Genomic DNA, 26,142 nt, shown 5'->3' on the forward strand with positions numbered 1-26,142 from the left:
GGAAGCCGGACGCCGGGAGAGGGGGTGGGGCGGGAGAACCATGGAGTGCACCGGAAGTGGAGGCCTAGAGCGGCGCCGCGTGGAGGTGGGGGCGGCTCCTGGTCGGTGGGGGAGGGGCCCGGGTCTCTAATGCGGGGGCTGAAGCCCTGCTGTGGGGGGCTGAGACCCCCAAGGGGGGGAAAGCCCTTTTATGGGGGGGGCTGGGCCTGTTATGGTGGGGGGGAGCTGACACCCCAAGGGGGGGCAAGCCCTGTTATGGGAGGGCTGAGACCCCCAAGGGGGGGCAAGCCCTGTTATGGGGGGGCTGGGCCTTCCTGGGGGGGGCTCTGGCCTGTTATGGGGGGGCTGAGACCCCAAGGGGGGGGCAAGCCCTGTTATGGGGGGGCTGGGCCTTCCTGGGGGGGGGCTCTGGCCTGTTATGGGGGGGCTGAGACCCCCAAGGGGGGGGGCAAGCCTTGTTATGGGGGGGATGGGCCTTCCTTGGGGGGGGGCTCTGGCCTGTTATGGGGGGGCTGAGACCCCCAAGGGGGGGGCAGGCCCTGTTATGGGGGGGATGGGCCTTCCTTGGGGGGGGCTCTGGCCTGTTATGGGGGGGTGGAGACCCCAAGGGGGGGGCAGGCCCTGTTATGGGGGTCTGGCCTATTATGAGCGTTGATCGCGGGGACAAGGGAGCCAGGGCCTGAGACCGCCGCGTCCCGTGTCTGCAGGGGGCTCTCGCTGTCAAGTGAACCCCGAGAGGCATCAGGGAGTTGCTTTGGGGGGTCCCCCCTGCTCCCAGCACTGGGGCGGGCGGCAGCTGCACGTCTGGGCGCCTGCAGATGTGGAGGCCGGGTGCGGGCTGGGCTCGAGACCCAGCTGCCCCGTCCGTGCCCGTGCCCTGGGCTCACCGCTTCCCTCCTCTCTTCCCCAGCAGTCTCAGCTCTGGACCGCGATGCTTCTGCAGGCCGCGGCCTAGCCCCCGCCATGCCTTTCTCCGACTTTGTGGCAGCCCTCAAGGACAACCCCTACTTCGGCGCAGGCTTTGGCCTGGTAGGGGTGGGCACGGCCCTGGCGCTGGCCCGCAAAGGGGCCCAAGTGGGGCTGGTGGCTTTCCGGCGCCACTACATGATCACGCTGGAGGTGCCCAGCAAGGACAAGAGCTACCAGTGGCTGCTGAGCTGGATCTCGCACCACGCCCGGCGCACCCAGCACCTCAGCGTGGAGACCTCCTACCAGCAGCATGAGAGCGGCCGTGTCACCACCAGGTTCGACTTTGTGCCCAGTCCAGGGAACCACTTCATCTGGTAAGGGCAGGGCTGCAGCTTGGGGGCAGGGTGGATTTTCTTCATGCAATGGGTTGTTAATGTGGGATTTATTGCTGTAGGAGCAGGCGGAGGCTGAAAGCAGAGCCGAGCAGCAGTAGGAGTAGAAAAGGATGTAAAAGAATTCGAAAAGGTCTAGAGAAAGGCACCCAAATGAGCAGAGGCCTCGAGCTGTTGCTGGACCGGGAGAGCATAAAAAGACTGGGACTCTTCAGCTTGGAAAGGGGGAGGCTGAGGGGAAGGAGGACGAGGGTCTCTAACATCGTGCAGGCTGTGGACCAAAGGGGCAGAGAGCTGTTGTTCCCCCCGTCCCAGACACCAGAGCCGGGGGCACCGGTTGCAATGAGCAGGGGACGGGTTTAAAATGAACAAGGGACAGGACTTTTTGACATAACACACCACTCAGGCGTAGGGTTCGTTCCCCTAGGCAGGTTTGGAGGCCGAGGGCAGAGCCGGGGTCAGCAAGAGGCTGGGTACATCCATGGAGGATCCATCTATTCGTGGCTGTAGGGCAGAGATGTTTCCAACCCAATGACGGAGGCCAGGGAGGGTGTTGGACTGGGGAGAGAGCTCTAGGGAGATCTGGGTTAATGTTCATATAGCATCCACCCTGGCAGTGCCAGAGATGGGACACGGGGCTGGATGGACCCCGGGTCTGTCCAGTCAGGCCCTGCCCATGTTCATAGAAATCATGGAGAAATGGGGCTGGAAAGGACTCCCCATACGTCATCTAATCCAACCCCCTGCCTGAGGCAGGATCATCCCATAGTGCCCATATTTAAGAAAGGGAAAAAGGGGGATCCAGGGATCTACAGACCAGTCAGCCTCACCTCAGTCCCTGGAAAAATCATGGAGCAGGTACTCAGGGAATCCATTTCTAAACACTCAGAGGAGAAATGGGCGGTTAGGAACAGTCGGCATGGATTCACTAACAGCAAGTTACGCCTGAACAACCTGATGCCTCCTATGACGAGAAGACTGGCTCTGTGGATGTGGGGAGACTGTTGGATGTGGTGTACTTTGATTTTAGCAAGGTTTTTGATACGGTCTCCCACAGCATTCTCACAGGCAAGCTAAGGAAGTACGAGCTCGAGGAACGGACTGTAAGGGGGATAGAAAACCTGCTGGAGCATCAGGCTCATAGATTTCATAGACATTAGGGCTTTAAGAGACCTCACGAGATCATTGGGTCGAGCTCCTGCCCAAGGAGCAGGAAGTCACCTGGGGTCAGATCACCCCAGCGAGATGAGCATGCAGGTCTTTCTTAAAGGTATCCAGAGTAGGTGCCTGCACCACTTCTCAGGGGAGTCTCTTCTAGACTCTGGAGACTCGGGCAGTAAAGAAGTGTTTCCTTATATCCAGTCTAAAACAGTCTTCCAGCAGTTTGTGACCATTAAACCTTATCTTGCCTTGGGGTGCCCTGGTGAACAGATGTTCTCCCAGTTCCTGATACACACATCTTATATACTTATAGGCTGCCACCAGGTCACCTGCGAGCCCGTGCATCTCCAGGCTGAACAGTCCCATGCCTCTCAGCTGCTCCTCATAAGGCCTGTTGTCTTGCTGTCTGATCATGCCTGTGGCTCTCCTCTGGACTCTTTCAAACTTCTCCACATCCTTTCTAAAGTATGTAGCCCAGAGTTGGATGCAGTGCTCCAGCTGCAGCCTCACCAAGGAGAGTAGTAATTATAGATTCATAGATGTTAGGGTCGGAAGGGACCTCAATAGATCATCGAGTCCGACCCCCTGCATAGGCAGGAAAGAGTGCTGGGTCTAGATGACCCCAGCTAGATACTCATCTAACCTCCTCTTGAAGACCCCCAGGGTAGGGGAGAGCACCACCTCCCTTGGGAGCCCGTTCCAGACCTTGGCCACTCGAACTGTGAAGAAGTTCTTCCTAATGTCCAGTCTAAATCTGCTCTCTGCTAGCTTGTGGCCATTGTTTCTTGTAACCCCCGGGGGCGCCTTGGTGAATAAATCCTCACCAATTCCCTTCTGTGCCCCCGTGATGAACTTATAGCCAGCCACAAGGTCGCCTCTCACCCTTCTCTTGCGGAGGCTGAAAAGGTCCAGTTTCTCTAGTCTCTCCTCGTAGGGCTTGGTCTGCAGGCCCTTAACCATACGAGTTGCCCTTCTCTGGACCCTCTCCAGGTTTTCTGCATCCTTCTTGAAGTGTGGCGCCCAGAATTGCACGCAGTACTCCAACTGCGGTCTGACCAGCGCCCGATAGAGGGGAAGTATCACCTCCTTGGACCTATTCGTCATGCATCTGCTGATGCACGATAACGTGCCATTGGCTTTTCTGATGGCTTCGTCACACTGCCGGCTCATGTTCATCTTGGAGTCTGCTAGGACTCCAAGATCCCTTTCCACCTCCGTGCCACCCAGCAGGTCATTCCCTAGGCTGTAGGTGTGCTGGACATTTTTCCTCCCTAGGTGCAGCACTTTGCATTTCTCCTTGTTGAACTGCATCCTGTTGTTTTCTGCCCACTTGTCCAACCTGTCCAGGTCTGCCTGCAACTGTTCCCTGCCCTCTGACGTGTCCACTTCTCCCCATAGCTTTGTGTCATCCACAAACTTGCACAGAGTACATTTGACTCCCTCGTCCAAGTCGCTGATGAAGACATTAAAGAGTATCGGTCCAAGGACCAAGCCCTGCGGGACCCCACTGCCCACACCCTTCCAGGTCGAGACCGACCCATCCACCACGACTCTTTGGGTGCGGCCCTGTAGCCAATTCGCCACCTACCGGACTGTGCAGTCATCCACATCACAGCCTCTTAGCTTGTTCACCAGTATGGGGTGGGATACCGTATTGAAGGCCTTCCTGAAGTCTAAGTATACGACATCCACCCCTCCTGTGGATTAAGTGGCTCAAGGTCTAGTTGGCAGCTGGTATCAAGTGGAGTGCCCCAGGGGTCGGTCCTGGGGCCGGTTTTGTTCAATGTCTTCATCAACGACCTGGAAGATGGGACGCAGTGCACCTTCAGCAAGTCTGCAGATGACACCAAGGTAGGGGGGGTCATAGATACACTGGAGGTTAGGGCTAGGATTCAGAGTGACCTGGACAAATTGGAGGATTGGGTCAAAAGAAATCAGGTTCAACAAGGACAAGTGCAAAGTCCTGCACTGAGGAGGGAGCAATCCCCTGCACCGGTGCAGGCTGGGGGTGACGGGCTGGGCAGCAGCTCTGCAGGAAAGGACCTGGGGAGACAGAGGACAAGAAGCTGAACAGGAGCCAGCAGTGTGTCCTTGGTGCCCAGAAAGCCAATGGCATCCTGGGCTGCATGGGTCGGAGCGTTGCCGGCAGATCGAGGGCAGTGATTCTTCCCCCTCTATTCAGCACTGGGGGGCCTCTCCTGAGGTTCAACAAAGACAAGTGCAGAGTCCTGCACTTAGGAGGGAGCAATCCCATGCACCAGTTCAGAGTGGGGCTGACTGAGCTAGCAGGGGTTATTGCAGGGCCCTTGGCATGGCTTTACGAGTGCTCGTGGTGCTCGGGCCAGGTGCCAGATGATTGGAAGATAGCCAATGTGGTCCCCATCTTTAAAAAAGGGAGGAGGGAGGACCCGGGCAACTATAGGCCCGTCAGTCTTACCTCAATCCTGGGGAAGCTCTTTTGAGAAGATCATCAAGGAGCACATCTGTGACGGGCCGGCATCGGGGATGATGCTCAAGGGCAACCAGCACGGGTTCATTAGGGGCAGGTCATGTCAGACCAACCTGATTGCCTTTTACAATCAGGTCACAAAAGCATTGGATGCAGTGTCGCCGTGGATGTAGTCTTTCTGGACTTCAGCAAGGCCTTTGACACTGTCTCCCACCCCATCCTCATTAGAAAACTAGGCGACTGTGGCATCGATGCCTACAAGGTCAGAAGGATTGTGAATTGGCTGAAGGGTCGTACTCAGAGGGTGGTGGTGGACAGGTCATATTCGGCCTGGGGGGAAGTGGGCAGAGGAGTCCCCCAGGGCTCGGTCCTTGGGCCCGCACTGTTCAATTTCTTTGTCAGCGATTTGGACGATGGGGTGAAAAGCAACCTGTTCAAATTTGCTGATGATACCAAGATTTGGGGTGAGGTGGGCACGCTAGTAGGGAGGGAAAGACTGCAGCAAGACCTGGATAGGTTGCAGGGGTGGGCTAACAAAAACAGGATGTGTTCAATACGGACAAGTGCAGGGTGCTGCACATCTTCTGTGACCAGGTGAGGTATCACCTGAAGAAGGGAGAAGAGATTGACATCATATATCTGGACTTTAAAAAAAGCCTTCGATCTGGTGTCCCATGACCTCCTCATGGAAAAATTGGCCAAGTGTGGCCTTGCTACACCACAGTCCGATGGCTGGGAAATTGGCTCTGAGGTTGGACCCAGAGAGGTAGTGATCAATGGTAGCGAATCATCATGGCGCTCTGTGACCAGTGGCGTCACCCAAGGCTCTGTCCTTGGACCCATTCTCTTTAACATCTTTATCAGCAGTGTGGACATTGGTGTCAGAAGCGCACTGGCTAAGTTCGCCGACGATGCTAAACTTTGGGGCATAGCGTCCGCACCTGAGGACAGGCTAGTGAGCCAGGATGACCTGGATAAACTTAGTAAGTGGGCGGACACGAACCTGATGACGTTCAAGATCGATAAATGCAAGGTACTCCACCTCGGGAGAAAAAACCCACAGCATGCTTATAGGCTCAGCAGTGCTACACTCACTAGCACCATGGCTGAAAGAGACTTGGGGGTCATGATTGACCACAAGATGAATATGAGTCCACCAGTGTGATGTCGCAGCTGGTAAAGCAAACAATACTCTGGCTTGCATCCATAGATGCTTCTCGGGTAAATCCCAGGATGTCATCCTCCCACTGTACTCGGCCTTGGTGAGGCCGCAGCTGGAGTACTGCGTCCAGTTCTGGGCTCCACAATTCAAGAAGGATGTGGAGAAGCTCGAGAGAGTGCAGAGAAACCACGTACGTGCATGATCAGAGGGCAGGAGAACAGGCCTTATGAAGAGAGGCTGAGAGCCACGGGACTCTTCCGCCTGGAAAAGCGCAGGCTCAGAGGGGACCTGGTGGCTGCCTATAAGTACACAAGGGGTGTGCATCAGGATCTGGGGGAACGCCTGTTCACCAGAGCGCCCCAAGGAAAAACAAGGACCAATGGTCATAAACTCCTCCAAGACTGTTTTAGGCTGGACATAAGGAAAAATTTCTTTACTGTCTGAGCCCCCAAGGTCTGGAATAGACTCCCTCCAGAAGTGGTTCAGGCACCTACTCTGGACTCATTCTGAGGTCCCTCTCCCGTGGGAATTGGTGAGGATTTATTCACCAAGGCGCCCCCAGGGGTTACAAGAAATAACGGCCACAAGCTAGCAGAGAGCAGATTTGGACTGGACATTAGGAAGAACTTCTTCACAGTTCGAGTGGCCAAGGTGTGGAACGGGCTCCCAAGGGAGGTGGTGCTCTCCCCTACCCTGGGGGTCTTCAAGAGGAGGTTAGATGAGTATCTAGCTGGGGTCATCTAGACCCAGCACTCTTTCCTGCTTGCGCAGGGGGTCGGACTCGATGATCTATTGAGGTCCCTTCCAACCCTAACATCTATGAATCAAGAAACGTTTGGATGTTTATCTTGCTGGGATCCTTTGACCCCAGCTGACTTCCTGCCCCTGGGCAGGACTCGGTGATCCTCGGGGTCCCTTCCAGCCCGAATGTCTATGAATCTATGAAATCAGGAAGAATTTTCTCATTAGGAGGGTAGTAAAACACTGGAACAGGTTACCCAGAGCGGTGGTGGAGTTGCCATCCTTGGAGGTTTTTAAGACCCAGGTAGACAAAGCCTTGGCTGGGATGCTGTAGTTGGGGCTGGTCCTGCTTGGAGCAGGGGTTGGACTGGAAGTGACCTTCTGAGGTCCCTCTCCCGTGCCCACCAACGCCCCTGGCAGCAACAGGGCATTGGTGGCTACAGCCCCCTGCTTTCCCAGGGGCAGGGTTGGGGGCGATGCCTAGGGCTGTGTCAGAGACGATGGTGTCATGTGGTGCCGAGGTTGCACATGGGGTTTGTCTGGGCAGGCTTGTCTGGGGCTGATCCTGCCTTGGGCTGGATGTGACCCCGCTGCTTCCTGCCAGCCCCGTGGCTGTGGGGGTTGGGCTGGAGGGTTCCCAGGGGGGAGGATGCCCTCCATGCTCAGAGCTGCTTGTGCCCCAGGGTCTGAACCTTCTGCCTGGCAATATGGTGAGTGGGAGCGAGAGACCCAGCAGCACTGTGAGGGGAAGCGCACTCAGACCAAGCAGGCTGGGAGTGACTCAGAGCTGACTCAGCTTCCCAGGAAAGCCCTGGCCTGCCCCCACCCTGTTAACACCACTGTCCACCACATAGTGCTTAGGGATCGTTAAAGCACAATTAACCCTTAAACAGAACGTGAAATACGAACACAGACAACTCAGTGTCCTAAAGTCAGTCGAACTTTATTAGTACAACAAGTATTATCTTAGCAGTTTCTATATTCAGAGAGAGAAAAAGCACTCGGTACAATGATGTCACTCAATCCCAGATGTCACTTTGCTCGACAGAAAAGACGGCCACTGAGTTTCTGAAGCAAAGGGTGCGTCGGTGGCTGGGACACTCCAGGCAGGTGTTGAAGGCTGGATTTACGATGACAGTGATGACGACAACGCACTTCACTTTCTTGCTGCCCCCTTTTATGCTTTGCTTTAACTTCACTCCTTTGACAACTGTTTGCTTTTGGATTAGTCTCTGCAGTCAGCATATTGTCCATATTTTATTCTGTCAGCATATTCCTCTGTTCAACAGACCCATCATGAGCACACCTCTTAATCTGGCCTTTTTCTGGTGGCCTACTTCGGACATTGTCCGTTGGTCTCCCCTCTCACCTTTCACTAACATCCAATCATTTCATCCCTCTGATTCAGCTGGTTAGTGCCAAGTTCAGTTCTTTTGAGCTAGTAACATAGTAATAGTTTTGTTGTGTTAGAAAAACTTCTCACAGTGATAGAAAAGGAAAGAAACACCGTGCGAGCCAACTCAAAGCCGCGAGCTGCTTGCAAGAGGCAAGGCCAGCTGATCTTGCTGACACCAGCAAAATGACAAGTGCAGATAACAAGGAGGCTGTTCAGAGCCTTAGGCTGAATATAAAAGAAAACTTTAAACAGTGCTGCGATTCACCACTCTAGCAACAGATGCAATTTTAAAGCATGAAATGAGACAAGCTACCCTAACAATCCCCCTCTTCGCTCCGCCCTGGGTTGTGACTCTTCAGTGGCCACAACTGGGCATTGGTGACAGGACCCAGCTTTGGGGCCTGGGGCCATGGGCTGGGCGGGTCCCCAGGGAGTTACCCAGAGCCTGGAGGCACCATAGCCCTCTCTGTGTCTGGGCTTTGGGCTGGGCAGGTTGTGCCAGCACCAGCCCGGTGGGACATGAGCACCAGGAATTGGGTCCTCGCCCTTGAAGTGGCCAAGAAGCCATGGGCAGGCATCCTTTATAAGGCCCTGAGACCCCTAGCAGTCAGGTCCCAGCTCCCCTCTTACACCCCTGTAGTCTCATCCCCTGTCCCCTCTTCCCCCCCAACCAGGTACGGAAGAAAGTGGATCCGCGTGGAGCGCAACCGCGAGAAACAGATGATCGACCTGCACACGGGGACACCCTGGGAGTCGGTCACCTTCACTGCGCTGGGCACCAACCGTGACATCTTCTTCAGCATCCTTCAGGAAGGCAAGGGGCCCTACCTGCCCCTGCCTGCTCCTTTCCTGCTGCCCCCTGTCACCACCAACCCTCTCTCTCTCCCTCCCCACAGCCCGGGAGCTGGCTCTGCGGCAGCAAGAGGGGAAGACGGTGATGTACACGGCAATGGGCGCCGAGTGGCGGCCGTTCGGGTTCCCACGCCGGCGCCGCCCGCTCGCCTCGGTGGTGCTAGATGAGGGCATTGCGGAGCGGATCGTGCAGGATGTGCAGGAGTTCATCACCAGCCCCCAGTGGTACAGTGACCGAGGCAAGGCACCGCCCACCCCTGCCTCACCTCTCAGGGCTCCAAGAGCTCCCAACACCCCCGAGCTGGTCATGGCTTGGCTCTGCTCTTTTCTGGCCCCAGGTCTCCCAGGATGGGATGCTCTGGGGTGCTGTGCATTTGCCCTCCTGACTCCTGCCATGGATGTCCCCTATCCCGGTTTCCTAGGCCCCTTCCCCAGAGAGCACTGCCCCTAACAGCTCCTGCCGTAGTGCTAGAGTCGCATAGTCGGCCCCCTCCCTGGAGCATGAGGCTGTGGGGAGTGGTGCCATCCTTGTCCATCGGGTGCGACTGCGGCGGGGTCAGGGCTGCTTGGGGCCTGGCTCCAGCTCCTAAATCCCTTCCACACCCCACCAGGGATCCCCTACAGACGCGGCTACCTGCTCTACGGGCCTCCAGGCTGCGGGAAGAGCAGCTTCATGTAAGTCACTTGCTCCCTCTGGCTTCCAAGTGTGGGGGGATGCTGCTGAGAGGTCCCCTCACGCCTGTAGAGGAAGGGGGTTTGAGGGGCTTCACAACAGCTTGGTGAGGGGGGTTGGAAAGGCCAGAGGCTGGCCCTCTGCCTGCTGCTGGGCATATGAGGTGCCTCCGGGCTGCGGGGGGTGGGGATCCCTGGCACGTGTCTCACCCTGTGCACGTCCCCTGCGCAGCACAGCCCTGGCCGGGGAGCTGCAATACAGCATCTGCCTGCTGAGCCTGAGCGACCGGAGTCTGTCCGACGACCGCCTCAACCACCTGCTTAGCGCAGCCCCACAGCAGAGCATCGTGCTGCTGGAGGACGTGGATGCTGCCTTCGTCAGCCGGGACCTGGCTGCTGAGAGTGAGGGGCTGCTGCAGGCGCTGGGCGTTGCTCCGGGCAGAGGGCGAGTGCATGTGTCCAGGCTGCTGGGCCCAAAACCCTGGGTGATCCCGGCGCCTGTGTGGTCTGAGGCTGCCTCTAGGTCCCTGGTCCGGCCTGTTGTGACCTGAGGCCACCAGGCACCTCTGGGTGCACGAACCCATCTGGATGCCAGCCTGGCTTCCTGCCCTGCCTCCTCCATGGAAAGCACCTGGGCCCCCTGTGTGGCCTGCATAGAAGGAGACCCAGTGCCAGACATACAGGAGGGAAGACACTCGCCCTCCTTACCCCAGGCAGGGGCATGGGTGGCTGCAGCCGAGGGCAGGGTGGGGAAATAGGGGTACTGCAGGGGGGTCTGGCCCCAGTCTGAGTTGTCCTCTCCCCCAGACCCGACGGCATACCAGGGCATGGGCCGCCTCACCTTCAGCGGCCTCCTCAACGCACTGGACGGCGTGGCCTCCACCGAGGCCAGGATCGTCTTCATGACCACAAACCATGTCGACAGGTCAGAGCTGAGGAGAGGGAGGGGGACGGGGGTCCGAGGTCGTTGGGGAAGGAAGGCCAAGCGCCTAGAAAGCTCTTGGGTGAGGCAGCACCTGCTGGGTCCCCTGCTCCTCCCCACAGCGGGTTCCAGGCTGTTGCCTGGTCCGGTGCCCACTGCTACTAGCCGTGGGGTGGCACTGTCCTTCCCATGTCCATGCGGCATCGCACGGGTAGCTGTGTCTGCACCAGTGCCATGGCTGCCTGGACACATGTCTCCATGGGCATCCCACCCCAGCAGGAGCAGCTCATCCCCTGGGCTGCAAAGCGGGTGGGGTGAAGCCATCACCTCTTCCCTCCAGGGTCTCACCAGCTCTGCAGAACCGCCTCTTCCCCTCAAGCCAGGACCCCTGGGAGCAAGAGTCCCCCTTTCTTCCCTGCCATGTGTTGCAGGGGAGAGGGCTGACCAGGGTGGGGCACAGCTGGGCTCTGTGGGCACCTGCTTTGCCTTGGGGAAGGGACTACAGAGTCTTTGCCTATGGCTGGGGTAGGAGGCTGCGCCCGTGCCACCCTCGTGACAGCCCCCCCTCCCCCATGCCCATCTTCTTCCACAGGCTGGACCCGGCGCTGGTGCGGCCGGGGCGCGTGGACCTGAAGCAGTACGTGGGACCCTGCTCGCGCTGGCAGCTCACCCACATGTTCCAGCGCTTCTACCCCGAGCAGTCATGGGCAGCAGCCGAGCGCTTCGCCGACCAGGCCCTGGCCATCTCAGACCAGCTCAGTGCTGCGCAGGTGCAGGGGCACTTCATGCTGCACAAGGCGGATCCCCCCGGGGCCATCACGGATGTCGGGGCCTTGGCACCGTGAGCTGCAGCCAGCCCTGGGGAACTGGCGTGACCGTGGGCATGGGCCCAGGCCCAGATCTCTTCTCTTCCTACCTCCACGTGGCCTCAAGCTCCTGCTAACCAGGACATGCCAAATCCAGGGCCCACCCCAGCCTGCCAGGGTTGCAAGCTGCGCCCCCCGAAAAGCCAGCTGCTGGCCTGCGGGACCTACCTCTGCCCAGAGCCAGCTGCCAAGCCCTGGGCTGGATGACCTGAAGGGAGCTTGAGCCTGTGAGTTCAGCACAAGTCTTTGCCTTTGGCATGGAAGAGCCTGGCACAGAGGGAGCTGCGGACACATCCCTGGAGTAACTTCACCCCCTGCCTGAGCCCATGGGCCAAGGGGCAGTGCTGCCTGCGGGGGGTGTGGAAGGGACCAGGCGCATCTTGCGCAGCCTGGGGGTCCCGGCAGGGCTCGGAGGGGAGCTGCTGAGGAGCTTGAGGGTGAATCTGAGCCCCACGCCTGCCAGTTTAAACCGTTTTCCAGTGTCCATGCGCTTGTGTGGATGCTTGGGCAGGGGGTCTGGACTGGGGGAACCCTCTGTTGACCTGGCTCTGCCTCTGGGGCCAAGGCTGGTGGGATTGTGTCCCGTGGTCTTCTGGGCAGCTCTGAACCGGGATCCCGTGGTTCTGGCCCAAGCGGCTGTGCCCTGGGCAAGTGCTGGAGTGGGACCCGGGGAGGGGGGTCAGGGCCTTGATGCCCCCCATAGAGCCCTCCATGCAGTTGGGCCTCAGCCTGCATTATCTCCCCATTTGGGGGGCTCTGGTCCTTGTCCTGGCCTCTGCACTGGGGCTCTGGGATGCAGCTGGGACGGGCCCTGGCTGGGCTCCCTTGGGGTACAAAGCCCGTCCTCCCAGAGCCAGCCTGAACACGGGCCAGGGGCCAAACAGACCTGCCGTGTGGGTTTTTCCCTGATCTGGGCAGTGTCAAGAAGTCACCTTGACCCAGGGGGAGGCACTTCTGCCTCCGCTGCTGATCTCCCCCCCCCCCATGCTCTGTGGGGTCTCTGATACTCCCCACTTGTGGAGGGGCCCCCTCCCTCTCCCGCCCCCTGCACCGCCCTGCATTACCAGTGAGAGCCTAGCACCCTCCCACACTGGCTCCCCTCCTGCCCGGGCGCACGGCCAGGACAGGGCCAGCCAAGGGAAGTTGGCAATAGCTGGGAGGAGCCTGTCTTGTGTCCAGGCTTGTGGGGAGCAGGCTCCAGGCAGCAGCCATGAGGTCCCTGCAACGGCAGCTCTGTGCCTTCAGGTGGGCCAAAGCCTGGGGACCCGGCCCGGTCCGGGCCAAGGCCACAGTGAGTGCCACAGTGCCTGGGAGGCTGAAGTCCCTGGAGGAGCTGCCCGGACCCAGTGTCCTGAGGTGCCTGTACTGGTACCTGCTGCGGGGGTACCTGCTGCACATGCATGATTTGCAGGTGAGCAGGGGCTGTCCTGGGCTCTGGGGGCAGAGGGGCTGGGGGCTGCCTCACAGCCCTCGCTCCCCCAAGACTGCTCGCTTGCTGGGGAAAAGCAACCAGCTTTGGAGTGGGACGAAGCACGAGGCTGACAGCTGGAGGGGTCACAGCACTTAGCTTCTGGCCCCAGCTGGCCCAAGAGGAGGACGTGGGAACCATGGACACAGCCAGCCTCACCGCTGTGCCCAGGTAGCCGCTGGCACGTCCCTGGAGAGAGACCTGGAGGAGGAAAGTCCCCTGAGCAGCCACAAACCATGTGGCACCGGCTCCACCTCTATCTCTGATGCCGGTTGGGAGCCGAGTCCCGCCAGGGGACTCCTGTTTGGAGAAAGTTCGCAGCAATGTCCCAAAAAGGCTGGGGAATGCGCTGGAGGACAGAGCAGGATGCAGGAGTCAGAGGGCTGGGAAGCTGGGCTGGGGCTTACAGGATGCAAGCGAGGAAGCATCGTTGAGCATCCAAACAGAGCAGTGCCCCCGGGGGGTTGGCACCAGGGAGAAGGACCTCGGAGGCCTGCCTGGGGCATCACGGGCTCGCCGGGGGCCGGCGGGAGGCCGCCGTGTGCAAGGCCCGTGTGCTTCTGGGGCCCCGTGATAGAAGCAGGAGGTGCGGGACACGGGGGTGATGGCAGAGACTGCTCGGTGCTGGCCAGGCCTCGCCTGCAGGCAGCTCCAGGCTCTACGTGGTAAAAACCCTGTGGAGATGTTGGAGGGGGCAGAGGCAGTGACGGGGGGGGGTCAAGGGCAAGTCGTGCAGGGAGAGGCCGAGGGGCCCGGGCATGTTCTGCTGGGGGGACGGGGCTGGGGGGAATGTGGGGAGCAGCCAGCAGGGGCGTGGGGGCTGCGCAGAGAGCGAGAGCAGCTTCTCTCCTGCTGCCCAGGGCAGGGGGTGCCCACAAAGGTGCCCGGAGGGGGCAGGGCTGGAGGCTGCAGCCAGGCAGGTTAAGGTTGGATTTGGGAAGACCCCTCCGCACGGCCCAAACAGAGCGGTGGCAAGGCGACGCTGGGGCCAGGCAACGCTGCAGCACGGGAGGGTGCAAGGAGAGGCCGGGTGGGAGGGTCAAGGAGCAGCAATCCCTGTGCTCTCCTGGGGGTGTCCTGGGCTGGGCTGGGCTGTGCTGGCTGCCCCCCCCCCCCCAGGATCAGGGGGTTGAAGCTCCCCCATCTCCCCGCGGAGACGCTGGGGCTGGGCTCCCGCACCAGAGGCTCCCAGTCCGATCCCCAGCTGAGGCACCCAACGCCCACCTCCCCCAGGGGATCTTCAAGCAGCGCTACGGCAGCCTGTGGAAGCAGCACACGGGCCCCTACATGACCGTGAACGTGGCCTGCCCCGAGCTGCTGGAGCAAATCTTGCGGCAGGAGGGGCGCTTCCCCACCCGCTGCGACATGGCGCTGTGGAAGGAGCACCGGGACCTGCGGGGCCAGGCCTATGGCCCGCTCACCGAGTGAGTGCCGTGGCTCCCCTCCACCCCCCAGCCCACGCAGGCTGCCTAGGTGGGGAGGGAGCCTCTCTGCTGGCTCCCAGCCCCCCAGCTGTGGGTGGGCATGGGGTGCCCAGGCCTTGTCTACACTATGGCCCTGGGCGCGGTGATAAACCCCACTGCTGCAGACGCAGTGCGCATCACCTGCAGCGGAGCCCCGTCTACACTAGGGCTCATCTCAGTCCAGGCGCGGGGGGCTGCCGTGGGTGCAGCTCAGTCTGATGCTCGTGCCCCGTGCAGGGATGGGGAGCGCTGGCACCGGCTGCGCCAGGTGCTGAACCGGCGGATGCTGAAGCCGACGGAGGCCGTGCTCTACACCGGGACTATCAACGCCGTGACGTCCGACCTGCTGGGGCGGCTGGAGGCCGAGCGGCGTGGCAGCCCTTCAGGCCGGGGCGTGGGCGACGTGGCCAGCCTGCTCTACCGCTTCGCCTTGGAGGGTGGGTGCGGGGCCAGGGCGGGGGCCAAGGCCGGGGGGCCCTGCTGGCCATCAGCCCCGTGGCCCTGCCCGTCCCAGCCCCTCCCTTCTCCCCCCAGGCATCGCCAGCATCCTGTTCGAGACCCGCATCGGGTGCCTGGAGCCGCAGGTGCCGCCCGAGACCCAGCGCTTCATCGCCGCCATCGGCTGCATGTTCCGCGACTCCGTCTTCGTCACGGCCCTGCCCGCCTGGACCCGGGCGCTGCTGCCCTTCTGGGACCGCTACCTGCGCAGCTGGGACACCATCTTCGCCTTCGGTCCGTGCCAGCGCGGGGGAGGCTGGGTCATAGGCCCAGAGGCAAAGGGAGCGGCGAGGTCGCATCCAGCCCGAGGCAGGATCAGCCCCATCCAAACCCTAACCCAGGCCCAGGCCGTGGACCCGCTGCAGGGGGAGGGGAAACCCCCCAGGCCAGGGGTGGGGGCTTGGGGACTCCTGGGATCTGGCTGTGCCTGGGGGGGTCCTGGCTGGACGGGACCGGTGCGAGTAGGGTAGGGGGGATTGCTCCCAGCTGGGCCCTGCCTGCCCCTGCCTCAGTTTCCTTCGTGCCCCTGCCTCAGTTTCCCTCCTGCTGCTCCCCCCGGGCCCACAGGCAAGAAGCTGATCGACCGCAGGATGGAGGAGCTGGCGGCGCAGCTGGAGCAGGGCCAGGAGGCCTCCGGCTACCTGAGCTACCTGCTGGCCTGCGGCCACCTCGCGCCCACACAGGTCTACGGCAGCGTGGCTGAGCTGCTGCTGGCCGGCGTGGACACGGTGCGGCCCCGGGGACCCCCGTGACCCCCTCCCCAAGCCAGGCTGGGCCCAGCGGGGATGGGGGACCCCTGGGGCCCGGGCTCCAGGGACCCGACCTTGGCCCTGCTGCCCAGGGAGGGCTGGAGGGGACTGGTCCTGGCTGGGCTGCATTTTGTGGAGGGTCTGCTCCTAGCTGGGCCTGCCTGCCCCTGCCTCAGTTTCCCTCCTGCTCTGCGCTGTCTCAAGTATCCAGGGGGAGGGAGATGGGGGTCAGGACAGGGCACCCCTGACCTCTCTCCCCCCCAGACATCCAACACGCTGTCGTGGGCTCTGTACCACCTGGCGCGGGACCCGCAGGCCCAGGCCGACCTTCACCGCGAGGTGACGGGCATCGTGGGGGGGCAGGTCCCCGATGCCCCCCACCTGGCGCAGATGCCGCTGCTCAAGGCCATCATCAAGGAGACGCTCAGGTGGGGCTGGATGCCCTCGGCCAGGGCTGGCAGGGCGCGGGTTCGAGTGCCCGGTCGGTCCATGCCCAGGGCCCCGATCCCCTAGTGATAGGCGGGGTGGGAGGCTGTGGCGTGAGCCCTGCGGGTGCCCTGTTGCCACGGCTGTGCCCACGGCCTCCTCTCCAAGACCTGACGGGCTGGAGGCCCAGCTCCCTCCTCTCCCCCAGGCTCTACCCCGTGGTCCAGGTCAACTCCCGCGTGGCTGTGGAGAAGGACATCATCGTCAGGGACTATCTTTTCCCTAAGGGGGTGAGTGAACAGCGCTGGGACCACGTCCATGAGGTTGGAGGGCACTGCTGTAGTGGGGGGCAGCTGATTTCGTTGGGGGCAGGGGCTGCGGCCCCGCAGAGAGCTCATGTCACTCTGTTGAGAGCCTCCTGGGCTGGGGTTTCCCCCGGGCTGTTGCTTGTCCCTATCCCCCCTCCTGCCCCATGGGTCACGGGGTTGAAGTCCTCCCCAGAGGCGCTGGCTGCAGCCCAGGCTGGGGCTGTGCCAGTGCTCCTGGGGTGGGCCCAGGCCTGGAGGGCAGGAGTAGGGGTCACTGAGGACACCCTGCCGGTTCTGTGTCCCTCCAGACGCTCTTCAGCTTCGCCCACTTCGCCTTGTCCCGGGACGAGCGCAGCTTCCCGGAGCCTGGACGCTTCCTGCCCCAGCGCTGGCTCCGGGCCGGGGCCGCCCCCCACCACCCCTTCAGCTCCATCCCCTTTGGCTACGGCATCCGCGGCTGCGTCGGCCGCCGCATCGCTGAGCTGGAGATGCACCTGGCCCTGGCACGGGTGAGTGGGGTGGGGGTGTGCATCCACCTATACATTTGTGGTGGCATGTGTGCGCATGTGAATGTGTTGGCATGCACGTGTGTGTGTCTGCATGTGTGCACGTGTGCATTCACATATGCCTCTGGACTCTCTGAAGCTTCTCCGCATCCTTTTTGAATTGTGGAGCCCAAAACTGGACGCAGCACTCCAGCTTCGGCCTCACTAAGGACGAGTACAAGGGGAGAATGACGTCCCGGGATTTGCTTGAGAAGATCTATGGATGCAAGCCAGCGTTTTGCTTACTTTACTAGCTGCAGCATTGCATTGAAGGCACGAGATGAACATGAGCCTGCAATGCGATGCTGCGGCTAGTAAAGCAAGCAAAACGCTGGCTTGCATGCATAGATACTTCTCAAGCAAATCCCGGGACGTCATTCTCCCCCTGTACTCGGCCTTGGTGAGGCCGCAGCTGGAGTACTGCGTCCAGTTTTGGGCTCCACAATTCAAAAAGGATGTGGAGAAGCTTGAGAGAGTCCAGAGAAGAGCCACGCGCATGATCAGAGGTCAGGGAAGCAGACCCTACGAAGACAGGCTGAGAGCCCTGGGACTCTTTAGCCTGGAAAAGCGCAGGCTCAGGGGTGATCTGATGGCCACCTACAAGTTTATCAGGGGTGACCACCAGTATCTGGGGGCACGTTTGTTCACCAGAGCGCCCCAAGGGATGACAACTAGGTCGAATGGTCATAAACTACAACAAGACCGTTTCAGGCTGGACATAAGGAAGAATTTCTTTCCTGTCCGAGCCCCCAAGGTCTGGAACAGCCTGCCACCGGAGGTGGTTCAAGCGCCTTCATTGAACATCTTCAAGATGAAACTGGATGCTTATCTTGCTGGGATCCTATGACCCCAGCTGACGTCCTGCCCTTTGGGCGGGGGGGCTGGACTCGATGATCTTCCACAATGCCTTCCAGCCCGAATGTCTATGAAATCTATGAATGCTTGCCTGTGTGCACGCATTCGCATAAGGATGTGTGCATGTGCTTGTATACGTGTGTGCCTTCACACAGGCATGTGAATGGTTGTGTGCGTGTGCATTCACATGTGTGTGTGCATGTGAATGCGCTCACATATGTCCGGGGCCATCCCTAGGGGGGTGAATTGGGATGACTGCCCCACGCTTTGGTGGGCCCCATGGAACCGGGCCAGCTTCGCATCAGGCCAGTCACCCCCCTCCCGTCCCTCACCACCACCACCGCTGTGTCTGGGCCCCACACCTCCTGATTTGCCCCAGGCCCTGCACCCTGCTATGGTCGTCTCTGCGTATGTCTGTGCATTCACATGTGTCCATGCATGTACATGCATTTGCATGCATGCGTGTGCATTCAGATGCACCCAGGAATGGTCACGTGCATGTCTGCACATTCACATGTGTATGAATGTGCTTGCACATGTGTGGTGTTTACACATGCGTGTGTGCATGAGAATGTGTTCAGATGCATGTGTGTGTTCACATGTACAGGTGTGCATGTGTGTGTGCAAGGGAATCTGTTCACATGTGTACACAGGTATGGGTGTGTGCACGTGAATGTATTTGCATGCATGCCTGAACATTCACGTGTGTCCGTGAACAGTCACACGCATATGTGCGCATTCACAAGTGGACACATGAATGCAAATGTGCTTGTGTATGTGTGTGTTCACGTTTGTGTGCATGTGTGAATGCCTTTGTATGCGTGTGTGTGTGTTCACACATCCCTGTGAATGGTGGCACACGTGTGTGCATTCACAGCTGCCAACGGGCTGGGCATAGGGACAGGCGGGGATGGCAGAGCTGTGGTGACGGGCACTGGGGGAGGGCAGAGCCTGGGGCTGGTTTGGGGGGATGGGGGGCACAGACCGCCCCCCCCCCCCCAATCCTCCAGCCTTCCCAGTGACCTGGGTCTTAACCCTTCACCCCCAGATCATCCAGCGCTACGAGGTGCACCCAGACCCCCGCGGCAGGGAGGTGCAGCCCATGTCCCGCATTGTGCTGGTGCCCGGCAAGTCCATTGATCTGGAGCTTGTGGCCCGGACGCCGTGAGCACCTGAACCTGCCGCCTCCCCCTTGCCCCTCAGGCTGGGTGCTCCGGGGCTGCCTAGCTTGGGTGCCGGGATCCAGGCCTGCTTCCGGGGCTCTGAGCTGGCTGCTTCGTGCAGGTTTGGGCCGTGGCTGCCTGCTCCCCCCACCCTTTTCTCTAGCATCTCCCCGGGCACCACGCACAATAAAATCCTTCTCTGCCACCCTTGAGAGCATCCCGTGGGCACCGTGTGGCTGTGGGGGTCACGGAAGGGGATCCCCCATCCTCCCTGCCACAATCCTGGCTATAAAGCAGTGGTGATGGCACCACGCTCGGGGGAGGCGGCTGCCCGCGCTGGCTTGCAGCCCAGGGGCCAGGGGGTGCCCGCCCTCCAGGGACCTGCAGCCTGGGCTGAGCCCAGACTCAGGGAGGCTGCGAGCAATGGAAGGGAGCTGATGAGCAGAGCTTGGCCCCAGCCCTGAGAGAGTCCAGCCTGCTCGTCCATCTGCCCTAGGCCTCGAGATTCCTCGTCCTAGCCCTGATCCCCCTCCTCGGGGAGGAAGTCAATCCTCCACGCCTGCCTCAGTTTCCCCTGTGTCCTGCCCCTGTCCCCCTTTGAACCCACACCAGGGCCCTGCAGGCTCTGATCTACCCCCACAACCCCCCATCACCGGGTCAAACAACAGCTCTGGCACAGCACAGCCGTGGCTGGCTCGTGGCCCGGGCTCTCTGGTCTCATTCTGTTCCTAGCGTGTTCCCCCCTCTTCCGGGACCCGGGTCAGCCTCCCGCGCTCTCTTTGGACTGCTTCTGGATTCCCTGGTGGCTCCGGGCCCAGGGTCCCCGATTAGATGGGGCCTGCCCTTCCACGCTGATCTAACCACTACAGCCCGGTGCCTTAGAGCCACAGATGTGGTCACCGGCTGGCCAGGCACACGCGATGGAGTCCGTGGCCCGGTGAATGTAGGTCTACTAGGGGCAGCAATCCCCTCCCAGCAAGTGATGCCAGTCTGCCTTGCCAGAGAGACTCGCTGTCACCAATGGGTACAGGACACGTGGAGAGGGGCATGGGGGTCCCTGGCCCTCGGGGGCATGACACTGGGGAACAGAGGGCCCAGGTACTAACAGCAGGGAAACTGAGTCAGCTTCAACTGGGCTGCCACACGCCAACTGGCCCAGCAGTGTCTGAACTGAGGACGACTTTTATCCCTCAGACACATGCGTGGGCTGGACGAGGCGACAGGGCACCGTGGAGCCTTGGCTACAACCCCGATACCTGCAAACTCTATACGTACGAGGGCAACCTGCCTTGCAGCCCGTGGCCCCGTAGGCTGAGGCCGGAAGCTGTGCGCGGGGGGACCACGGGTGTGCTATGCAGCTGGAGGTTGGGGATCAGGGCTGCCACAGATGGCTTTGGTGCTGCTCCAGCCACGAAGCTGATGGCAGGCTTAGGACACCACGACCCCACTCCTGCTGCTGTGCCCTGGCCCAGCCACCTATGCACAGAGGACATGAGGCTGCCGGTCACTCCACTTACTTTTAATACTATTAATTGTGGGCACAGCACCGGTGCGCTCAGCCTCCCCCAGCCCTGTGAGGTAGGTCAGTACAGTTAGGCCCATTTGGCAACTGGGGAAATCAAGGCAAAGACCAAAAGCCTGGTCTCAGGGTGCAGGAGGTTGAAATGGAGTTGATGCGGGTCCCAGCCACTGCGGGAAGGCTTCATCCTTCAGCTGCTGTGTCCCAGGTCCTGCCGGCTGCTGCCTTCGAGCACCCAAGGGGGGACTTTAATCTTCATGCCCAGCCCTCCAGGACTGAAACCAGATCCTGCACTAGATCTGGCTGGGGCTCTGGCACCAAATGGCTCAGCTCCAAGCTGGCTGTGATGGCTTCAGCCTCGTCCCCAGGCCACAAAGGAGCTGTGACAGAGCACGAGATCCAATGCCCAGTGGCAGATCACGTACATCCAGGTGCAGGAAGGAAAGCTCAGCCGGTGCCAGGGCAGCAGGGATCCTGTGGGAATCTCCTTCCAGCTCAGGCAGCAGCAAATCAGGATGAGAAGTGAAGGGCCAGGCAGGTGCCCAGGCTTGCCCACTGTCCCTGGGGCTGAAAGCCAAGCGTGTGCTGACACAGGGGTGATGGAGGACCGTGCTGAAGAGGAGCACTGCCACGCTGGCACTGGGCTAAGATGGGCCCATGCGTTACCTAGAAGCTGAGACAGGGGGCTAGGTTGGGGGGCAAAGGTGCGAGGTGTTAATGGGGAAGGCGAGGCTAATGGTAATTAGCCTTGTGCAGCGTGGAGCTATTGCTGCGCCAGGAAAACAATGCCGCCCTCTCCAGGGAGCCCGAGACAGCAGGGGCTCCAGCAGGAACGCGGCAGCATCGGAGTCTCTGCCCCAGCTCCAGGCTGGCCACGAGCTCACGGCTGAAGAGATGCTCCTGGCTCCAGGTAACCAGTGCACCAGAGAAGCGCTAGCACCAGCAAAGTCGGCCAGGACCCTGGGGAAGGCCCCAGCCCTGCTTCAGTGCTCTCATCCAGGGGGCCTGTGGGCATGGCTGCTGCAGCTCAGCAGGGCTGGGCAGGGAGGCCAGTGCGCTAGCTGGCACCCGCAGGAATCAGCCTGGCAAAGGGCTGCAGGTCGGACCAGGGTGCTGCATCAGCACCAGCCCCTTGCTGACAGCAGTGATCCAGCAGCCCCCAGCTCCTTGAGACAAAGACGGTCCCACGATCAGCCCCAGACCCTGCCAGGCACTGGTGCTGTCCCCCAGAGAGCTCCGGGCTGCCCCCACTTCTCTACGGGGGCGAAGCTGGGTGCTGCTAGGCCAACAGAACCTTTATTAGTCTCCCCCACCCTTGCCCCGGCCCCTGGCCACTCCTGCTAGGAGCCGCTCTCGGTCTCCAGGACCCGGGGCTCACGCCTGCTGCCGGGCCGGAAGGCCCCCCTCCCTCGAGGCCCACGGGGGTGGGCGCCGCGCTCCCGGGCCTTCCCCCACCTCCCGCAGTCCCATGTCGGGGAGGGGCCCTGCCAGCTGGGGGAGGGCCGGGGCTTGGAGTGGTTCAGCGTCAGATTCTCCTTCTCTTGGCTTCGGGTGCTGGGTGCCTGCTCTGGCATCCAGGCCCCTTCGCTACTGCTCTCCTCCTTCACAACTGTCGCCCCTGGGGCGCTGTCCTGGCATGGCTCTTCCTTGTTGGCACAGACAGACGCTTGGGCTCTGGCATGCAGCCGGGGGTGCTCCTGGCTGCAGCGCCCGGTGGCCCTCTGGCTCCTGTCCTCCCACCGCTCCGGTCTCCGGCCAAACCCTCGGGCTCGGTAGTAAGTATCTGAGGCGCTGCCTGCAGGCCTGGGCTGGCCCCTGGACCCTGGTCGCCGCTCTCTCCTGTTCTGCTGCTCCATAGGCACAGACGTGGTGTCTGGGGGCCTGGCTTCTCCCTTCAGCACAGGGGCTCCAGAGGGATCAGGTGGGTCTGACACACCACCTGTGAGTTGGCAGGGCAGCTCAGGAGCCCCTGGGGTTGGCAGCTCGAGTGGGGGGACAGGGCCTGGTTCAGAGGCAGCTGGAGGCTGAAAAAGGGAAGCTGGCAATGAAGAGGGGGTATGGCTGCCAGGCTGACCCCAGGCTCCTGGGGAGAGCAGCCCATGACTAGCGCCTGCTCTTCAGGCTCTGCTGGCTGCTCCAGTCTCACAGCCAGGGCCTCCAAGGCTGCCTGGAGCCCTCGGGTTGCGGTGAAAAGCCTCCTTGGCCTGGGGCAGCCAAAAGCCCCAGCGAGAGTCAGACAGGACTGTGCCAACCCCTCCTCCCACCACCACGGCCAGGGCCTGTAGCCACCCGCATGCCTGTCCCCACCACCTACTGCCTGCAGGCTGATGAAGTAGCGGTTCCTCTCAGCCTCTGGGTCGATGATGCCCCCCTTCCTCTGCTGCCGCTTGTAGATGAGGTGCAGCTCCGCCTGCTGCCGCAGTGCCTCTGCATCGGGCCTGTATTGCTCCTGCGGGCAGAGAGCAGGTGCATCAGCCCCTGCCCATGCCCCCAGGGCATCTGGACACTGGTGCAACCAGCCCGTGTTTCCCATACGTCAGCTAATGGGCTGCGGCAACCCAGAGACATACAGCCAGAGCCAAGGCTGCCTTGTGTTCCTGTGTCAGTGGTCTAGAGACCAATGTGTTCCCTGTAACTGCTGCCCCTGGTGCCTGGCGGCTTTAAGGCCAGGTACAGGGGATGGATCAGGCAAACCCTGTGCAGACCCCAAGCAAGGCAAGGACTATTAAAATGTACACGAGGGGCCTGTAAAACATCCTGGATTGGGCAGCAGGGGCAGGACCATGCCTCACACTGTCCTCAGAGCAGCTGGGCTGGACTGCCAGAGAGGAGAGTCCCAGGTAGGTGCCACTTACCAAGGGGTGCTGTGGGGGCGGTGCAGCCTGCAGCGCTGAGAGGTCATAGATTAGCGTCTCCCGGCACACGGGGCACTGCACTCCAGGTCCCTGCAGGGGCAAAAGGGACATGGTGCCCAGTCACAGGACAGCCCCTCAGTGCCCATCTCCACGTGGCTGCCCCCAGGAGTCAGGGAATCCCCACTCTGCTTCCTCGTGCCCAGAGAGCCCCCACTGCTGGGAGGTTTGTAGTGTCTGAGGCACTGCAGAGGTGGGGAGGGGCTGCAGGCACATGTGTGGAGGGAAGGGTCTCCAGTTTGTCTTCTGGGCAGCTGAGCAATGAGCTGTGTGGTTTTCCACCTCTGCCCGAGTGTCTGGAGCTTGGCTCGAGGGCTGAAGAGGTTGAGAAGGGTTTGAGACAACTTGGTGCTGCTAATTCTGCCAGTTACGTAAGAAACCTAGAATAGCCTGGGTATCAAGTCCAGGCCCTGGGTCACATGGCTAAAGAGGAGCTCCGCTTGCGGAAAACAAGGTATTCCAGGGAAAGGTTACAGCCGTGAGCACCAGCCTCGCAGCGGCTCCAAAACCAAGGGAAAACACAGCGAGCCACTCCCGTGGTCTCTAATGCTTGGAGCTGGCATGGAGCCTATCACCCAGCCCACGGTTCTGGGATGGAGCTGCTGGGCAGGGCTCATGGGGCCTGGGTATGCTGGGTGAGGGCAAAGCCTGCTGTTGGCGTCGCGGGGAGGGCCAGGGCTGGTTACCTGCTCAGGCAGCGGTGCCAGGTGTGGTTCCTGCTGGCCCTGCTGGGCGCGGAGCTCCTGCTCCATGTGCTGGGCATAGCGGGCGAGGCAGTGCGAGTGGAAGTAGTGGTAGCAATGGGTCTTTGTGAATGCTTCTCGCTCCTGCCAGGCAGACAAGGCATTGGGCAGGACTCCAGTGGCCCCCAGAGCCCACCCCCCCACCCCCAGCCAGCTGGAGCCAGACGCTCCCCTTCCCAGCCCTCAAACCCCGCTCGGCCTTCCCTGCCCCCAGCCTGCCCCAGACCCCTATAACTCCCACCCCGTGGTCTGATGCCAGGTTGGGGGCTGTGATGAGACTGTGCCAATGCTCCTGCTGGGACTTGGCCCTGCAGGGTCTTGGGGAAAGGCTCTTGCCCCCGTGCTCAGGCTCAGCTTCACGCTGCATTTGCAACAGGAAGGAATTTCCCCGGGGGGGGTTTCCCCTCCCCCTGCAGTGGGGTCGTGGCCTCGGCCTGTATCCGGTCAGGGCACTGAACCCCCTGGCAGCAGCAAGGCACTGCCAGCCTTCGACCCCCAGGGCAGGGCTGGGGGATGTCAGAGTCCAGGGCAACGGGCCTCGTCGTTGTGCGCGGGGGCGCTACCTGGAAGCCGTAGAGGCAGATCACGCACTGGCCGTGAGGGATGTTGTTGTTGGTGAGAATCTCCTTCCCTTTCTGTGGAGGGAGAGAGAAGAGCGAGCACTTCACCGCACAGCCCCCGCGACAACCGCGGCTCGGGCCTCCCCTGCCCACAGGAAGGGCTCACGCGAGCACGTGGCAGCCTCTGCCTTACCCTAGCGCCTCACGCCAGGCCCCGGCTCCCCCTCTCACCTCGATCAGCTCGTACAGCACCGCCGTCCCCAACCCGGCCTCCGCCACCTGCCCCAGCGTCTGCGAGATCCTGGAACGAAGAGGCGGAAACAGTCGCTGAGGGGACAGACGCACCGGCCGCGCCGCGAGGAGACGGCTACGGGAACAGCCGGACACGCCAGCGGCAGAGCCGAGCCGGACGCGGGAACGGCTCCGCTGAGGCTCGACTCTGGAGCTCCCGCACGCCCCGGCGGGCAGAGCGGGAGGAGCGATCCTACCTGTCCCCGTCGAGAGCCAGCCCTCCCCCGGCACTCACTTGTGGATCTGCTCGTCCGACAGCCCCCGCGGGTTGCGGATGGAGATCTTCGGCGCCTCGTCGGGGTACTGCGGAGCGAGCGAGCGGGGGGGGGGGGTGAGCAGGGCCCGCGGCGCGGCACGGCCCCCACCCTGTCCCTGTCCGCGTCCCCGTCCCTACCTGCGGGGGCACGGCGAGCCCGAGGGTGAAGCGCACGTACTGCGAGTCCTGGTCCTCGGCGGTGGCCGGGTGCAGGGTGATGCAGATCTCCCAGGGCTCGGACCTGGAGGGCGGGCGCCGGTGAGCGACGCGGTCCCGTCCCGCGGGGGGGGTGCGGGGCACCGGAGACGCCCAGGCGGAGGGCAGCAGTGTCTCGCCCCCCCGCCGTGGGGCAGGGCAGGGCAGGGGGGTGACCGCGGGGCCCGTGCCGTACCTGCTGCGTCCCCTCGACACCTGCAGCTCGTCCAGGTAGATGGACTCCAGCACCTCCACCTCGCACGGCAGCGCCCTGCGGGCCCACAGCGCGTTACGGCGGGGCTCCTCCTCCTCCTCCCCGGCCAGCCCCGCTCCGCGGCCCAGCGCCATGCTGCTGCCGGGAACCCAGGCCGCGCCCCCACCGGCGGGGGGGGGGGTTCCTGCCCCCCACCTCCAAGGCAACGTGAGCGAAGGTGGGGCAGTCACCATGGTTACCTACCCCTCCACCACCGCCGCCTCCTCCGCACTGTCGCCGGCCGCCGCCATCTTGCCTCGCCTCACCCGGAAGCGGAAGTGCGCCGCGACCTGGCCCCTTCCGCCGCTAAGTGCAGGCAGGCGGCCGTTGCTAAGCAGCGCCGACGCGGCGGGGTCCTGAGGGGGCCTAGCTAGCGGGGGCGTCCGCGGCGGTGCCTGAGCGGGGGGAAGGGGCGC

The 26,142-nt window shown here is 61.7% G+C and overlaps 3 protein-coding genes across 4 annotated transcripts; 2 read left to right on the forward strand and 1 right to left on the reverse strand.

Moving 5' to 3' along the window:
• Positions 1–2: 2 nt before the first annotated feature.
• Positions 3–12,004, forward strand: LOC102570697 (mitochondrial chaperone BCS1). 2 transcript variants are annotated; one of them, XM_059727529.1, is made up of 8 exons: positions 3–85; positions 911–1,283; positions 8,885–9,024; positions 9,107–9,301; positions 9,674–9,737; positions 9,967–10,136; positions 10,542–10,659; positions 11,249–12,004. In XM_059727529.1, the coding sequence occupies exons 2-8, from the start codon at positions 964–966 to the stop codon at positions 11,499–11,501; spliced, it is 1,260 nt and encodes a 419-aa protein (XP_059583512.1). In that variant the 5' UTR covers positions 3–85; positions 911–963; the 3' UTR covers positions 11,502–12,004. The 2 variants fall into 2 exon arrangements, with proteins under 2 accessions (XP_059583512.1, XP_059583513.1); XM_059727530.1 differs by lacking the exon at positions 3–85 and adding an exon at positions 7,863–7,920 and having other exon boundaries at positions 1,133–1,283.
• An 81-nt stretch (positions 12,005–12,085) lies between these two features.
• Positions 12,086–19,207, forward strand: LOC106737418 (sterol 26-hydroxylase, mitochondrial). Its single transcript, XM_059727528.1, has 9 exons — positions 12,086–12,933; positions 14,224–14,414; positions 14,691–14,890; positions 14,988–15,185; positions 15,519–15,679; positions 15,965–16,128; positions 16,335–16,416; positions 16,743–16,943; positions 18,883–19,207. The coding sequence occupies exons 1-9, from the start codon at positions 12,733–12,735 to the stop codon at positions 19,000–19,002; spliced, it is 1,518 nt and encodes a 505-aa protein (XP_059583511.1). The 5' UTR covers positions 12,086–12,732; the 3' UTR covers positions 19,003–19,207.
• A 1,293-nt stretch (positions 19,208–20,500) lies between these two features.
• On the reverse strand, positions 20,501–26,011 carry RNF25 (ring finger protein 25). The gene is made up of 10 exons (XM_014599626.3): positions 25,931–26,011; positions 25,670–25,744; positions 25,417–25,519; positions 25,258–25,325; positions 24,963–25,032; positions 24,735–24,806; positions 24,115–24,255; positions 23,372–23,461; positions 22,831–22,965; positions 20,501–22,540 (listed from the first exon to the last, which is right to left on the reverse strand). The coding sequence occupies exons 1-10, from the start codon at positions 25,975–25,977 to the stop codon at positions 21,857–21,859; spliced, it is 1,485 nt and encodes a 494-aa protein (XP_014455112.2). The 5' UTR covers positions 25,978–26,011; the 3' UTR covers positions 20,501–21,856.
• Positions 26,012–26,142: the final 131 nt, after the last annotated feature.

This window comes from Alligator mississippiensis, chromosome 4 (assembly GCF_030867095.1).
Source record: "Alligator mississippiensis isolate rAllMis1 chromosome 4, rAllMis1, whole genome shotgun sequence".
Classification (NCBI taxonomy): Eukaryota; Metazoa; Chordata; order Crocodylia; family Alligatoridae; genus Alligator; species Alligator mississippiensis.

Coding starts and splice junctions, on each gene's coding strand:
- LOC102570697 (XM_059727529.1), top strand. CDS start 964: ATGCCTTTCTCCGACTTTGTGGCAGCCCTCAAGGACAACCCCTACTTC. Junction 9,302..9,673: donor CCAGTGGTACAGTGACCGAG/GCAAGGCACCGC, acceptor ACACCCCACCAG/GGATCCCCTACAGACGCGGC. Junction 10,137..10,541: donor CCGGGACCTGGCTGCTGAGA/GTGAGGGGCTGC, acceptor CCTCTCCCCCAG/ACCCGACGGCATACCAGGGC.
- LOC106737418 (XM_059727528.1), top strand. CDS start 12,733: ATGAGGTCCCTGCAACGGCAGCTCTGTGCCTTCAGGTGGGCCAAAGCC. Junction 14,415..14,690: donor GCCTATGGCCCGCTCACCGA/GTGAGTGCCGTG, acceptor TGCCCCGTGCAG/GGATGGGGAGCGCTGGCACC. Junction 14,891..14,987: donor CTACCGCTTCGCCTTGGAGG/GTGGGTGCGGGG, acceptor TTCTCCCCCCAG/GCATCGCCAGCATCCTGTTC.
- RNF25 (XM_014599626.3), bottom strand. CDS start 25,977: ATGGCGGCGGCCGGCGACAGTGCGGAGGAGGCGGCGGTGGTGGAGGG. Junction 25,520..25,669: donor GTGTCGAGGGGACGCAGCAG/GTACGGCACGGG, acceptor CCCGCCCTCCAG/GTCCGAGCCCTGGGAGATCT. Junction 25,033..25,257: donor TCGGACGAGCAGATCCACAA/GTGAGTGCCGGG, acceptor TCTTCGTTCCAG/GATCTCGCAGACGCTGGGGC.